Raw genomic sequence first — 17,743 nt, 5'->3', positions numbered from 1 at the left:
TGAGGCACTAGAGCTGTATAAAGACAAATTGGAACCAAAATATTTGTTAATCTTGTATAAAAGAATGGGTTGCAGCTGTGTGCTAGTTTGATTTACCAGCATTAGCTCTGTGGTGTCATGCTTTAAAGTTGGCTACTTCTCACAACATACACAGCTATAACCTCCGTTTTGAAGGTTGTCCAGGCTATTCTCTCTGCTTTCTAATTTGTAGAGAAATAAGATTGTTCTTTCATTACTGGGTATTATGTAACCTATTTTTGCAGAAGGTACTGTTACATTGAGTGCATTTATGTGTATTCTTGCAAATGTATTCTTTTGAAATAAACCTTCATATTCTGTATAGCTTCTATTAAGTCTTTGGAACCAGTCTTGGGGGAAAGAAGAAATAATGAAACTGACAAGTTGGCATGGCAAGTCAAAAACAATATTGACAAGCCCTTCTGAAGAACATGAATATTTAAAGCTCATTCAGTATTTATACATCTGAACACTGGATCTTGTAAAGAAAAAAAGTGTCTTTAAAGTAAAATTCAGATAAGGGCTAAAGCAGTTACTGGCTCAGACTGTCGTAAAAATATTTATCGAGTTTAAGGCAAGGGCGAGTAAGAACAGCCTGCTCTTGGCAATGCTGTTACTCATTTGGTGCGTGCAGGGACTGTTAAGCATCTGGAATGTTCCAGAAAACTGAAATAAAGTGAGTTACATTGTTTTCCTGTAAATAACCTTTCAGGAAAGGCGGGAGGGAATTGACTGGTGCAACAGTTTCTATAATTTATCTTTTATAAATATTCCTTATGTTTAAATAAAAAATGCTATATTAGCAAGTGTTTGGATATTTATCTAAAAAGTAATTTAATGCATCAATCTCAGTTCTTATTACTATTGGGTTTAAGACTTTTTACAGTAGATTATAAGTACAAGTTACTAAGCTAGAGAGTACTTGAAAATTATGCAATTTGACTGTAATATGTGCTTCAAAAGTGACAACACAAAATATGTAGCTACTGGAGGATGAGTTTGCAGTCACTGATGGATTGAATAAGAAATATGAAAGTTAAAGGCAAAGCCAGGCGAGCAGCACAGAAATAAAACTAGAGAGGTGAGTCTTCATCTTGCCTACAGTAGTCTAGACGTGCACTGAAGCCTCTACAGGCATAATGTTTCTTAGTGTTATTTTGCTTATTTATTTTAAAAACTGCATATGTGGATATGAACTGAACTGAAACTAAGTGAAAAATTAACTACAAACAAATAGGCTCAAACTTTGACTTTTGAAAGTATTTAGGTAAATTGAAGTCTGTCCTTCTGCACTGTGGCTTTTATTTGAATACTTCATCCAGCCTTGACTACTATGAATGAGTTTAAATACCTAAATGAAATTTATTTACAGATGATGATTTTCAGAAGGCTATTAATCAAAATAGATCTTATCAGGGTAAAGATTTTTTTAAACTATAGAGACATTCTTTAAAAAGTAACTTAGCAATATTGTTCTTGTGGTACAAAACAAAAGGGGAATTAAGTACAGAATTAAACTTTTCGAAGATTTAAGTGTTCAGAATTAACGATTTACAAGGAAAGTGTCCATTGCTTACCATAGTCTCTAAAAAATAAATACAACATAAACAATTAAGGCTTTGAAAATACAAAACAGGCAGTAGGTGATAGCATCGCAATACTGGGTAATGGTGCAGCATCAAAATGGAAAGGTTTTCCATCACATACTGGGGTATAAACGATAGTGTGTGAATGGATTTAGTTGTGTCATACTTGTAAAACACATCTTTACAACTTCAACCTTCTTCCCTTTTCCAGTGCATCGATAGTAGCTTCTGTATATTTCCTGTTAAACCAGACCATTTATATTACAGACAAGCTTTGAGCTCACAACTAAATCAGAAGTTTAAGACAGCTAAGCAATTGCACAGTTGCAGTAGGTCTACGCACAGCAGCTTGAACACAGGGATCTATTTCAAGATGGAAATCTAGTGCTTTTCTGAAGTAACTTTTGGCTTTGAATTACTTGGTTAAAACATAGTATCAAGACAACATGGTAAGAAAGTCAACGGTGGAGAATTCACCAATTCACAATTCACTTGAGTTTCATTCTTTTATAGGTTTTTAAAGAACATGGGCAAAGTCAAAGTATGTAAGAAACACGCAAATGCAAACATACTGCTGTAATTAGAGCATATAAAATGAATATGTAATTATTACAACTAGTCAGGATAAAAATGCAAATTGCTGAATTATAAGTAGTTTAAAAATTCCCAGGCAGGTTCACTGTGTCTGTAATAGTCTTTAAGACAACCAGCTAGTAAACTTTTGCAAGTGAAAGAAAAGTTTTATTTCCAAAAGCAGTAACTATTTTTTTTTCTGTAGTAAATAGAACTCCATTTTAAAGTCTACCACAGCTGTAACTGGCAAAAAAAAAAAAAAAAAAAAAAAGCAGAACATTTTATTTATTCACCTCATATAAAATCTGCTTTGAAGCTAAAGGACTCCACCAAAAGCCAGCTATAAACAAAAGCAGTAATTAACATAGAACAGCTCTTTTTGGCTGTAGTTAATCTGCCATAAAACAATAATGATGAAAAACCAACCTACAATTAAGAGAACAGTTGTTGCCTTGGCACTAAAATACTGAGGAGAAAATAAACTTTTCTTTGATATAGGCAGAGTACTGAATATGCACACTGAAAACACAAAGGGCAATTTGACAGTAGACTTACTTAAAAAAGTAGACTCTTGTTTACTCCAAGATTTCCCAATTGTAATTAATTGCATTACTGGCGTGCTTAAGCCTCCACTGAAACGCCATGGTTCAGTTTCTTCCTCATTCATTTCAGTATGAGGTTGGACTGGAGAGACAATCAAAAAATTTGGAGTGCTAGAAGTATTGAAATACTGCTCCTGAAGTTTAAAGGATCCAAAAACACATTCAGCCACCAGCAGTCACTGTAAGGTAGTTTTGAACTGTTAACTATAGCAACACACAATGATAACTAAAGTCGAAAAAACAGCCTTACGTATTTATAAATAAATCCGTTCCTAACTGTATTTCTAGAGCAAAGGCTTGTTACTGATGAAGCAATTTATCAATTCTAAAAGGTGATTGCAACATACATAAGTAAATACAACATTTTCATACAAAATTAAATTTCATAGTGTTTTCCCCCCTCAACATTATCATCCCTATAACTGTACTACAAAAGAAAAAACACTGTGTCAAATTTCATTACATTTCCTACTCAAAGTTTTTTTTATTGATTTCCCAAGACTAAAAATTCCAAAAAGAACAGTTTAAGGTCTTTTGAAAGTCTATTAAGAAAGCAGTCATCTAATTGTGTAGTTTGGTTTTTTTTCCCACAACAAAGAAGTGCACCTTTGGCATGGGCTGAAATATTCATGCTATCAGTCCAAATAATGAATTGCAGTATGGACAGTACAGTTAGATACTTGGATGTGACACATTGCATGGTGAAGCTCATACTGTCCTGTCTCCAGTAGCAATACAGTATTATTAGTGCTCCTTCATCCACCTCTCTGGATTCTGCTCAGGAGATCTCAGTTTGTGTGAGCTAAAGGCACTGTCTCACATCACTCGTAGATCACTTCCCTTGTTTAAGTGATGCATATTGTGAAATTCATAAACTGGACAGGACTTGAATTGAAAGGACATTCTCAATTAATTGAAATAAATGTAAAACTTGTGCAAGTTTCTATGCCCCTACCCAGCACCAAGATTTGGCTCGGTGTTTGGCTGTAGCGCAGTCAAATTCCACTCACTTTTGGCCTCAGTAAGGCTGTTAGCCACAGCACCAGCACCTACTTCCTTAGAAGTGTGACTCAATTAGTGACGTGAGCACTGACAGTGCCTTTTCATATTGTTACAAAATAGTTTGTTCAAAATAGTTTGTTGTTAGGTACACTGTTTAAGCTAAAACATGCTGAGTACTGTTGCTAAGCTGAATCATTCCCCCTATGCATTTCCCAAGCCTAGCGTCTTGTTCAAAGTTGTTCTTTGCTGCCATGTAGAAGCACACATGGTATTTTGACTTCTGAAGATAATTAGGTACTTCAATTTCTCAGAAAATAATGAATTGTTCATTGCAACCTTCAAGAGCAAAAGTAAAAGTATAAACCGGAACAGTAACGTTAAAGGCAGTAAAGAACTTAAAGCAAGTTCTCCAGAGGTAATTCTTCAGGTAAGAGAGCTCAAAGTGGCACAGCTGACAAAATCAAAATTCACCAGTAGGCAACAGACGTTTAATAAAAATTCTGAATCATCAGAGGGGTTGAACAGCTAGCCTTGGCCTAGAAACACTATGACAGTGAAGAGGAGATGAACTGGGACAGACATGGAGCAATTATGCTGGTCATTACTTAGGTGAGAAGATTTGGCCAGTCCATGCTGTACTACAGGTATTTATTATGCTACAGCAAAATTAGGGATGAATCCCTTCCCAATTTCAAGAAAATTACGTGGCACAGAGAACTTTATGTTCTAGTCACTTCACTCAATTTCCCCACCATGCTTCTTCATAGGAAGTGGTAACTGAGTGTCAATACATTGCTCTTCTACTGGACAACTACAAAAACAAGCTGTTAACAAGACGGAGCTATATAAAAACACAGTGAAAATTAACATCAAAGAGATTTCTGTGTAGGTGGATTTGGATGAGTGTTATTTATCTCACCAGATCATCCTCCTCAACATAACACTGCAACCAGTCTAGTGCTGAATATGCTTAACAGAAAATAAAGTAACTGCACAAAACAAAATACATACATTAATAAATTGACATTTGTTATCACTGGACTATGTGAACACATATCAGTGTCAGGTTTTTCTTGTTACCAAAGTCTTAGAGGATAGATGGAGAACTGTGAGCATTGCATTTCAACCAAACTAAAGGCTGTTATTTTTGCTTTTCTGCAATATGCTTTCTAGCAAGGACACTGCATCAATTAGCCTGCATTTGTTGAGTCATCTCTTTAAGACTTTAACCTCTCAGAGTCTGCTTCTGTATAAAATACAGTTCTTAATTCATTATGTTGTATTTAAAGATTTACATAGTATAAATTTCAGCTACTGCAGTAAGCATCCTGACAGTAAAAAAAAAAAATTGCTTTAGGCAATCAGTTACCTTTGGGTTATAGGACTATCATAGCAGGGAAAAAGGGTTCAGTTACAAGTATATCAGCTTCACATTTTACTGTGGTATTTCCTGCTGAATACACCAGAAGATGCAATTTCAAGAAGCTGAATTACCTTTTATTGCATAACTGGAAACTTTTTTCAAGAACTTGTGTATACAATTTTGAAGAAGTATTTGACAGTGATGTGAAATACCGAGTGTAGAGACTGACTATCAATCCAATGCAAGTGTATACAGAAGAGCATATGCTGCACTTTTAAACTCTCATGTCTGTGATGCACAAGAAGAGCTCTGTTAAGACAATTTGAATGCATTCTTTGTTATATTAAGTGGATTGCTTGCTACAAAAAAAATGGTTTTTGCATTGTATTTTCAGGAATGTTAATTTCTCTTGTTACAATCTTCACTTGGATCTGCTTTGTTGGGCCTCAGATTACATATTAATGTCACTTAAGAAAAGTGATAGATTTGAGCATTTATAAAGTGCCTTTTAGAACAACATTTAACACTGTGGCAGTGCTTGACTTTTTGCTAGTTTCAATACTTGTACTGAGCTTTATTACACAGCTGTAACATAACAAGAAGGAATTCTATGATTCTGTTTTCTGTGCTAGCTTTTATCTAGTGGAAAACAAGTTCTACTCTACTTTTATGACACTTTCATACACATTTTGTAGGTAGTTGTAGTGTGTACATGCTAAATTCTATAACAAAGTTAAAGTCTAAGTCAAGGATAACTTTTTTTGCCAGAACATGAGCTTTGAAAAAGAGCATAAGTGAAGTAAATAGAGCCGGAAGTACACAGCATCTTTGCTGGTGCTCCCTGCTTACTTTGTGATACTGCTTTCCAAGTTCACTACTACAGATAAGAGGTTCTGTTCAGCTTTTAATTCATCACATATTGTCTTATATACCAACTGTGACAGTTACTTTTGAAGTAGTTAGTCACAGTAGGTATTAATTAAGCTTCCAGATGCTTAAATTTTGGATGTTAACAAGCTCACCTTACTTATAACTTTTGCCACTAGCAAACTCAACCCATGCAGAACGATGCCCTAGATCTCAGGAGTTCTTTAGCTTTTCTCCAAAGCCTTGAGTCCTGTAAAGAAAACAGTGTATTAACAGAAAACTGTTTGAATAGCATCCCTGTCATCTCAAATAACCTGAAAACTTTACTCTTTTATTGAAAAAGAAACGGAATTACTGGGGAGTCCAGACTTACTTTGTGATGAACGATGACATTTAACTTTTCTTTCATTGTGACCAAATGGCACTGTGATCACTACAGTACATAAGGCTTCAGGCGCATCTGTCTGAAACTAGAAATACTACAAGAATTATTCTAATGCAAGCAAGTATTTCAGGCAAAAAGCATCTACGACAGCCACAATGCCTGTTCAAATCAAATTTGTTACAGAACTTAAAGTGGCAACACTGTACTGAAAATAAGAAGATAACAAACACTTAGCTTGACATATTTATTTTTCAAGGGTAATAAATAAATGTAAATACACAAATTTGGAAAAAAAATCTTAGTAACAGAATGTTTTTAAACAACATTCTGCCTTTAAGTCTTCATTACTGTCACTACTGAAATATTCTGTAATTTGCTTAATGTAGACAAGTCATTATGTTGGTGATCCTCCATCACACTAGTTTGTTTGAATAAGTTAAGCTGCTGCAAAGGAAAAAAAGTGGTCAACCTTTGCTTTGACGTAGAAATTTATCTAAACTGCATATATTATGTGTTAAAATGACTTTTCTGGGCATGACTTTACTAGAGAATATAGAGATTTTTTTTACATTTACAATTTACATATTAGAGACCTATCATTCATTACTTCATCTTTATAAAACAAAAATTATAACAAAATTGAAAAACAGAAAAGAAAAAAAAACATGGAATAAAAAAGTGGTAAAAACTGGCTCTTCATTTAATAAGACATTCTTCCTTTAGACATCTAATTTTCATTCTAGGATCATCTCAGCAGTTCTGCTTGAAATAGTTTTAAAGCAGCTTTTGTTGTCAACTTGTGTTTAGACAGCCTCTCTCTTACAGACATTATCCAAAGCCCTGCTGCAGGAATGTCATATCCCACCCAGCTACTTCAGCTGTCCCAGACTCGTGCAAGCAATTGGCTTGTCCAGGAGAAGCAGCTGTTTTCAAAAGTATCTACAAATTGTGAAATACAAATTTTATCAAAAAGGTTCAGCAAGAAGATAACTGTTACTGACTTAACGTAAGCGGAAGAGGAGTTGTGGTCCCCTCAAAATTCAGTGAGCATCCCATTCCTGTATTCTATAGATACCAGAAGATGCAACATCTTTGTTTGGTTCCCATAAATTAGAAAAACCTGGTTTCCAAAAATCCTAAATTAGCTATTTAAAACAAAATATTACACCTGGCCGCCTTCCCAAACTATCTCAAGAGATTAGCCTAGCTTTTCTCTCACCCTTCTTAAGTGTGCTTTGTAAGGATATATGATTTAGAAAACAAAGTATGTATTTAATTACATTACACTTGCTCAACTGTACAAGTGAACGTGTTAACGCCATGTTAAAGTTCAAGGTACTTCTGGAAAAAAAGGCAGATAGATAGTTATTTTAACTCTGCATTCTTAAACAGAATAAGGATTATTATGGACCTTCGTGCCCTCTCGCTGTTTACCTATCATATGGAGAGGTCAATAAATAAGTTCCTATCTGGTCCAGTTTACCTACAAGAGGAAAAAAATACTTAAAGGAAATGACCTATAAAATTACTTGTTTAACCCTGATAACATCTGAGTTGTCATAACCCAGTTTGTAATTGCAAGAAAAACAAACAATATTCATCTTGCTCATTAATAAATGCCCCATTTTTTAATAACAATTTTTGTATGTGATCAAGTCAAGTATTCTTGGGGCAAGAAAGCTGGCAAAGAGATGCAACAACAGCACTGACACAGTATAAATCTGGGTTCAAAAAACCAAAGATACTAGATCCAGAAGCAAAGATATCTGGACACATTGAGGAGGCAACACCCATCTGTTATTTGGGTGCTGATGTTGTGAAGACTATACCCAGCCTAAGATATAGTTTCATACCATGAAAGTAACACAAGATTCTGTTGTGCTAGTGTACATACTTTAAGAAAAGAGTCTTAAACAAAACCAGTTACCTTCTTTGTTTAGAGTGGAAGATAAAATAGCTTACTGATGTAATATGTAATGGATGTCACTATGACACAAAACTTGCCATAACTTGTGTTTTCAGCTACAAGGTGCAGTATTTCTTATGACTAACTCAAAGCACAGCCACATCCAACTGTGATTTGGAATTCCATCTCAAGCAGCATACACTATGACTTTGAAGAAAGTCTATATGATTGTAACAAAGTCACCCATCTTCTCCTGAAACGTGAACAAAATCTGTGGGGTAATCAGGCACAGGCGGCATGTAACGGGTTTGTCTTCCTTTGTACTCCTTGTTTTTGCTTCTGAGGACATGCACTTGGCTCCATGCTGTCATCCATTTACTGTTACAAGAGAACACAGCTATTCTTCTCTTTTTCTCTCTCTTTCTCTCGAGGCTCCTTACGTTTGCGTTCATTGCTCCCAGATTGCCTTCCACTTGCTGGAGAAGGAGCACCTTGCACCTGCTATGTAGAAAACAAACAAACAAACAGCATTCTGAATAAAACACGATGCTGTAATTATAGTTTGAACAGTTTCAAGTATTACACTTCCATGAACTTGAATGTAACTAAAACGCAAACAGCAGAACACAGATAGAAGGTCTTTCAGTATGAATTCTACAAAGCCCTCATGGAAGCTTATTTCTGAAAAACAAAATCAATTGAAAATACATTTAAAGTCCTGTGTGTCTCTTCTATTGTGCTTATATATTCAGATCAGTTCTTCTAATAATACAATTTAGAATCAAACATTTTATGGCACTTCAATATTTACTATACTGGAAAATTTTCCCCATTTCATTTATAAAAACATAATCTACATTTGAGAAGTTGTGGAGTCAAAATGCTGATTGATGACTAAATGTATTAATGCAGAGTTTTTTTTTTAGCCCATTTCCAGAAAGGACTGCAGAAGTTGGTGGGTGGTATACAACAAAACACAGCAGAAGTTTTGCTACTTCATTTAATTTAGCTACTATCCACTCACAGCTGCAAATGCCACTACATCCTGTTAAGGAGATTTTTTCTGCCATTCTGCAATCAGCAGAAGTGAATCTCTCCTTGGACCCCGTTCACATCTTACGAGCAACTACTACTACTGATATTAAAGCAATAAGCTTAATATAGCAGAAATAACAGATCTTTTAACTGTCAGAAATTCTCGTTGTGTGTTTAACAATTAGTGGCAACAGAGGGTTCTGAATTGGCACAGGCCATCCAAAGATTCTTCAGATTGCTTCTATATACAAATATGTAATGCATATATTTTGATACAAGAGTGTGTGTGTTAAGAAAGTCTCAATTAGTTAAGAAATCCCTGATTCCAGAACAACTTTAATATTGTCTCTTGCATTAAAGTTCAGTTATATGACAACTTATACGCTTGTGAATGACATTTTCCAAGCATTCTGAATGGAGCTGCTCATGGAGAGGGGGGCTGGGAAGGCATACTACTAGCAACCGTTAATTTCCTATTTTCAAACAGGACAGAATAAATTGACAAGGTGTCACAGACTAAAAATAGTAAAACCACAACCTTCCACAAGACAAAATGAAAACTATCATTGAAAAGCTTCTGCTTGAATACTGTTTTATAAATTGTGTATTTTTAATACAATCTTTGTAACCTAAAGTAGTAACGCATCCCATCATTTTAACTTAAACTGCATAAATGCAACTTTGATTTAGGTTAGAAATAAAGAATTTAATTAGCAGCAACTGCCATATCTGTGTGCATGGTCCTAAGTTCTAAAGGGCTCTTAACAAATACTGCATATAACGTGAACAGCATCAGTCCTAATCATCTGAGACATTTACAATGCAGATGTGTCTATATAAGTATGAAGTTAATACTCATTATAACTAGTGGTCATATTCTGTGATAATGCTTCCTTACCTGGACCTGAGCAGCTGCTTGCTCTTGTTCCTGATAGTACTGAGAAGCTCGCCTATCCTCCTCTTCTTGGAGCTTCTTTGCTAGCTCTAGATCGCTGATTCCTTCTGGTATCTGTTCCCAGTTAATCTCTTGATTTTGCTGCTCTTGTTGTAGAGACAAAGCCATCAGATAATCCTAAATAGTAAACCTGTATATTAATGCTTTTTCATATAGAAAAGAACCAAGTCATGTCAAGTAAATTTTTTAACAAGGGCAGCCATACAGTACCGTTCCCTTTACCCTAGCCATCTACAAATGAAGTTCTGTTTCAGAACCTGATTGTAATCTGAACTGCAGAAATGCTGGGGGAGGGGGAAGGAAGAATAAATACAGTTACTTTACAATTTTCCCCTCAGTGTTCCTATGTCTGAAAAAAAAAAAAAACAAAAACCACAACTGCTTTCAGGTTTAAATTCTTTTACCTTGACCACAGTAAAAGGACAGTGTTTAGCTCATGCTAGTTCTAGGTAGAAGTAGTGATTTGAATGCTGTCACAGATAGAGCAAATTACAAATAAGAACTCTGTGATTTGTGACCAATACATCATCTGTCCCCATTGGACTGAACAGTGTTGAGTGAGAATCAATAAGAAACACTGATTCCTAAACCAAGAAGAAAATAATCAAAAATCTTTTTGATATGTTCAAACAGACAGACAGCACTGACTACTCAAGATACTACTAGCCCTGTTACCTCTACTAGATTTATTCCACAAAAAGATGTACAGTGTTGGAGTCTTTTCAAAAGCATTTGCTTATTCACATCCATTTTAAAGTATTTGATAAAAATAACAGGGATTATTAATTCATTTTCCTTATTTAGAATATAAGATTTACAAGTGCTCTTGCTATGCATTTATGTGTTAGCACAAATAGGTCTTGTCTCAGACAGGACTTCCACAAACTACTACTTGTTAAAAACAATGATCACCATGTGCAACCTGCTATAGCTCTGACCTACATTCAGCAAAGCGGGCATCACAACACAAAGTTCACTTATGACAACGTACTGAAATGAATTTATTAGGCAGGCTTATAGTTTCAATACTTCTCCTGTTTCCATACTTAAGGCAGATGTGACATTTCTACTCAAAGTTGTTTGAAGAAAGGGATTCTCAAAGATTAAAAGCAGGTTTTCCAAACTATTCATGGTTGGTCCCAGTCCTCCTCTCCCCTGAAGTCACGAGAGTACTACAAAGCAGCACTTCTGAGAACCTCACTGTAGGTGTATAAGGCATTCTTTTCTAGTTCATAGGTTCATAACATGTATGGCTAGAAATACATGGTATTTACTATGTATAATCAGAAGAAAACAGAAAAATACAGTAGAGAGGCACAAATCCAGTACTTGATCTATTTGATCCTGCTGCCCTCTGTAGACAGTTTCAGGGTCTGAAGGAGGCCGTAGGTGGAACTCAGAGTCACAGAAATTTCCATCACCATCCACATTGTGCAAGCTTTCCCAGACAACTTTCTCTTCTGTGAGAAAACCTTGGTCTGTTACCAGCAGGTAAAGTTGACCCTAAGCAGAAAGATGGGAAAACATGTAAACCTACAGAAATGACTTTTCAGTGTGATAAATTAGCTAATAATTTTTGCTAATTATAACTGTTTCATTCCAGTAGAACATTAATTTTGATTTTTTTAGTGAAATATAAATTTAAATGGCTCCATATATAGCATTAAGAGACTAGATACTAGTATTCATTGCTAAAATAGCAACCATATTTAATTTCTGTATTACGTATCTTACATTTTTTTCCGCTATTACATTAATTTATACTGAATATTGAAATTCAATGTAAAGAAGCAAACATAACCCTTGTCAACTCCTTGGAAACACATCTGAGAAATAGGACTTGAGATTGACAATGTTGATTGTCCCAGGACACATCAAGTTAAATTTGAAAGGCGAGATCTGGAGACAAAGGTGATCTTTCCAAATAATCCAAGAGGCATTGGCTCAAAATGGCTTTATCTCAAAATGTGATTGTGTCTTACGATGATTTTTGTTTTGCTTTTTTAAATGCAAGCTGGGGTATAGTTCAATTGGGGGAAAAAAAAACGATTCTTGCTATCATTTGTCATCAACAACTGCTTTTGTTGGATTTTATCCTTTTCACAGTTCCACAAAGTGAAATTTCTCTATTAGTTTCGAAGTCTGAAATTATAAAATGGGCTGGTCTGGAAGTGAGATGCAATACTAACAAATCCAGAAGTTGAAGCAGAGGAAGGATGAAATACAAGCTTAGGTTGAAAGAATGGGAGAGGACTGAAATCAGATAGGAATTTCAAAAGCACATTTTGAGATACTGTGGCATGTTTGAGGGACAGCAAAGCAGCATGAAAAAAAAAACAAGTTAAAATTCAATTTAGTTGGATTTGAATCTAATCCTAATGCTTCTAAAGCTACATGTCAATGCAAGATTGTTATTACTGAGTATACAGCACACATGAAGATCAAAGTTTCCATTAACATTACCTAAAATATTCAAGTAAATATAGCTAATTGCAGTATTCTAGCTGCAAAAAAAACCAAACAAACAAAAAACAAAACACTTGATTGTGACATGCATGTAAGTTTGCTGTTTGTACTACAGCACCACACAGAGTAGATTAAAGATCGTGTCAAAAATGTACTGAAGCAAGAAAGGTGAAAAATGAAATCACCACCTCTGTTCAACGAGAACAGAACTATCCCACTGAGTTCTGCCAGGACACAAGAAAAACTGGATCTGAGATAAACATCTCCAGCCCCAGTAAGACTCTTCAAGCTTACAGCCATCTCTTCTGTAGCTGAAGAGTGCTACACAACAAACACATGGTTTGAAACCCCACACACAGCATCTGTTTTAGTATTATTACCTAATACCACAAGACATGCTTACACAGAAGGCCCGACAGAGCAGATTAAACGAAAAAAAAAACCACCACAAAGGGCACTATGAGATATGTTTTGGAATACTATATGATATAGCATATATAGATACATGAGCATATATGGATATTCTAAAGTTTTGGAAAGCACACGTAGGCTTACAGATAAAACTGTCAGTAACAATTCTGATCACACAGCACGATCCATTAAATCATCTTTCCCTTTGAAGCCAACACAAATTTGCTTCCTGATGTTTAACATCATCCAAAGAAATTGAAGAAAACTATTTCACACCACTTCCAGTTCGCACAGAACACCTATTTCACAGCATTCAATGTATGAAGTGCATAAAAGTAAGAAAATAAAGATGACAGAATCTAAGGTAAGTGTATTTGAGTCTTTAACGTTTTATTTTTATCAGTAAATTGATTCTAACAAAAACAGAAGAAAAAAATAGATCAACTTTTCCTTTAAAACATGATACTTTGAATGAATTTTTAAACAGTTCATAAACTGTTTTTTAATCATACTGAAATTGGAAAATGTTAAGACTTACAATAAGGAGTTGGGAGATCATGAAAGCTGAATTTTTCAAAAACTAATATTAAAATGTATTGTTGCCTTCATGGAATTAAAATCTACTACATTATTTAAAAATACCTTGAAGCTTTGAATAGAAAACAACTTGAATCTGAAATAAATTTTAATAGTCTTACCTTCTAAGTCTTCCTCAGCTGCAAAACTCAAACTGAACACTGATTTAAAAACTATTATATCTTAGGAATAAATTAAAAAAAAATAAAGATTTCACACAGCTCTCCAATGAAAGCCAATCAGCTTATTACATATCACCATGTTACCTAAGAACAAAACCATTACAATTCCAATACTAACTGCATTATTCAAAAACATGCTGCTTCACACTACCAAAAGGATGTCCACCAACACACAGACTCCCTCATACTTGTGAGGAGACAGAATACCTCATCCCGTTATCTGAATGAAAGCAATGGAAAGCACAGATCAGAGATCAACTCCTTCCCCATTTCTGATCTGTACTTCATATTAGGATCATTTTTAACGACATTGAAAAAAAAAAAAAAATCCAGCTTCCCAAGGCTGGCCCTGTTACTGCTCACATTCACATCACTTCTGATGACAACTGGAGAACTTCCAGTTTTATACAAGAAATAAGTCAGTTCTTTGTGCACTAGCTGCAATACAGCCACTCGTTTCTAAAGAAAATCAGTCTTCCCAGAACTTGATTTTTGTGCTCTTTCTATTCATAATAAGCATTATCTACAGACTTGCTACAGGCACTGTTTTAATGCCATGTGCGTTTCCTTCCCAATCCTAAATGCTTCATCAGCAAGTCCACTGAGGGCAGCTGTGATGCAGGAAAATATGTTTAGTCATAGACTGTTATACTGCCTGTACATTTCAGCTGTGCTACGTACGGACATGCACGGTGTCAGGAACCAGTCACCATTTTCCAGCACTTACTAGATGATGGATGAGATCAGTCTGACTGCATAGCTCTTCCTCAGCCTTGTGAAGTGCATAGAGAATAAAATGGCTACAAGACAGGAACATGCAACCAACATAACACCACCAAGCTTCATGCAACCAACAACACCAAGTTTTTGTGTCCAATTGTTTTACACTACACTTGTTTACTGAACAAGATTTCTGTGCTTTTCTGAGCTCTACTCAATATAAATACAAGGAGGAAAAGAGAAAAAGGGAGCACAGTCAGAGGATCAATAAGAATCATTAGCTAGAAGCATTTACAATGAACTTAAAAGTTAGGAAAGAGGCTCAAACAAACAAACAAACAAAGGTACAAAACAATGTTTCCTACCTAATAGATCATGGTCCTGATTATTTTGATTATTTGTTTTCTAGCCTGTAAAATCAACACAGAATGATCTGCACTCTGAGGTCATTCAATTCAGCTTGCGAACATACTCAAGTATGTTTGTCAAGTACACCATGCCCAGAAAACAATATAGTTTATGAACTAAGATTTTTATGAAGGTAGAAATATATTTAATTGCTTACCTCTAAAGTATTATTACTTTTAAGTGTTTTTTCACCTAAATCACAGGTGATTGTTTATAAACAATCTTATGGACTAATACTGTCCCCAAGGAGGTTAGTCCGTACTAACAACCACTGTCAACAAGAAATACAGCAAAAGAAAGCCTCAAATGCATAACTGTTCAGGTAAGCTTTGCCTACACTAACATTACAGACAATTAAACTATCTAACCTAAGAATCGAGACCCACGTATTGTAGACCAATGCCCAGATTTTATAGTTTCACATGTAAAAGGCTTAAATAAAGCAAAGGATAAAAAGATTACACTCCTGCATGTCTCTATCAATCTTCTGGTGTGCACAAAAAAAAAAAGAAAAAAGGTATTTGAAAGGCTTACATATGTAGGCTGCAGGTGTCACTGGTTGTTGTGAAACATCATTTTCTAGGTTAATTTCATGATCTAAAAAAGTGATTGAGATGAATGCTTTTAAACTACCTCTGAGGCCAATTACCATGTTTTCAGTGGTTTAGAAAGCTGAAAACGAAAGCCAAAGTGTATTAGCTTCATTCTCGCGGACTTCTGGATCAGAACCTTTGATTTTTACAAAGATGTTTTATGTTCATCTGCATGCATGGGTTGGTTGGTTTTTTTTTTTTGAGAATAACCTATCTGAATATTGTAACTGTTACTTTCTTTCTCTTTTTTTTTTTTTTTTTTGTAATAAACACCAATTGATTCAAACTGCGTAAAAAAGAATGTTTACTCAGAATAAAATCTGAACACTTACCATGAAAGGGACAGAATGTTAAAACCTGTTTTGAAAAAGCTATATTGCCCCTAGTATCCCAAACTCATGCCTTTTCCACAGGGAAAAAGTGAAGTTATTGGCATGAAATATATCTAGTACTTGAACAGAAGCCCACCTTGAGTTCTGAAACAGAAATCCAACATTTATAAACCTAGAGAGCATCACTGCAACATACATACTTGACAATCCAAACAGGCAAACTTCTTGTCACTTTTCAGTAAAGAAAACAGACAGATTGTATAATAGTCACATCAGTGGGAGAAGAGTTCCAACTGAACTAAGATATTCTTACCAAACTGATTCCCTCTTTACAGTCCTGTTTTTTCTTGATCTAGGGAATTATCATTTGATGTATTTATTATCTGTGCAATGAAAAGCAAAGGCAAAAAAAAATCACATCTTTAATTGTTGAAAGTGATTACTGTATAATCACAAGAGCTAAGACTATTAATATGCAATTAAATTGATAGGAAGTAGGTTAAGTGATTACTTGGGAAATGGACAAACAGCAAAAGGGATTAAGTATGTGATAACTGAAGTGCCATTAACAAACATCCACCATACTTTGACAGCAAACATATTAGAACTGCCACATTTGCTTTCATTTTATATGAAACAAACTTTAAAAAATATGCCAAATCTTCCTATTGACATCATCTCAATACCAAAACCTTTCCAAATTAAGGATGACAATTTCATATTGCATTATGCAATTTTTATTCACCTTTTGGAAAAGTAAAATTATAATTATCCAACACTATAATAAATAAACTAAAACTGAAGAAATGGACTGACACTGTGTTCTAAAATGCATTCAGTGAATCTTCAGTTACACTGTAATATCACCTCAGCAGCTTTTTAAGAGAATTGAAGCCTTAGAGGAAGATCATTTCTTCAAAATTATTCACATTAACTTCCAAAATTTAAAAAAAAAAAAAAAAAAAAAAAAGCATTGTTAAATGAGCTCTTTCCATTTAGCACTTACTCCCTGAATAAGGAATGAAAAGAAAGGTAAGTAAAAATCACTCCGTAATTATCTGCCTGCAGGTGAACATTTTAGAGCTGTCTATATATATTACACTGAACAGGAATATTTCAAAACACTAACAAATGTTTCTGAATTCAGTAACAGACCAAACTAGATAACCATTCTATTTTGCTTCTCTTCTTGTCTGCAAGTCAAGTATTCTTCTTAACACAACAGATCTTTTAAAAAGCATTCTAATACAACTAGTCACCTCCTGTTGCCTACCTGAGAGCCCAAATTACTGCCTTTATCCCCATATCTAGCAGAGAATCGCACTGTACAGACTGAAAAGCAGAGCATTAAGGAGCTTTTGCCTACAGTACGTAACAACACTGACACTACACCCATCTACACCAGGCATTCAGAATCATTCCGAATGTTGCTTTATGTTAGTAACAGCCACTTTATTTCTGATGTTGCAAGAAGTACTTCACAGTAATAAGAAAAAAAAACGGATTTGGAACCCATGCTGCTACTGTTAGCTTAGTAGCTGGAAAAAAATAAAATAAAATAAAAAAATTAAAAGGAAAGCCAGGCAGCAAGGAGTCACTCCCTTCCCCTTCCTTACGTGCAATGAATTCCTTCACTACACATGCAAAAATTTTGCTGCTGATAGGAACACTGGATGAAAAATAAGGAGATTATAAAATAATGTGTATTAGCTGGCCTAACAACCATACTAGTTGGGCACTAGTATGTCCAGTAGCTCCAAGAA

General features: G+C 34.9%; 1 protein-coding gene across 1 annotated transcript in view; it reads right to left on the bottom strand.

Moving 5' to 3' along the window:
* Positions 1-8,683: 8,683 nt before the first annotated feature.
* The window catches only part of MINDY2 (MINDY lysine 48 deubiquitinase 2), a gene marked incomplete at both ends in the record, with an annotated part of 28,716 nt that continues 19,656 nt past the window's right edge, over positions 8,684-17,743 (bottom strand). The window contains 3 exons of the mRNA XM_079541032.1: positions 8,684-8,803; positions 10,236-10,409; positions 11,622-11,795. Of these exons, the coding sequence (XP_079397158.1) occupies positions 8,684-8,803; positions 10,236-10,409; positions 11,622-11,795 (468 nt within the window). The remainder of the gene's footprint in view (positions 8,804-10,235; positions 10,410-11,621; positions 11,796-17,743) is intronic.

The sequence above is a fragment of the Tetrao urogallus genome (assembly GCF_951394365.1).
Source record: "Tetrao urogallus genome assembly, chromosome: 11".
Lineage (NCBI taxonomy): Eukaryota > Metazoa > Chordata > Aves > Galliformes > Phasianidae > Tetrao > Tetrao urogallus.
This window is presented reverse-complemented; position numbering and strand designations above follow the sequence as displayed.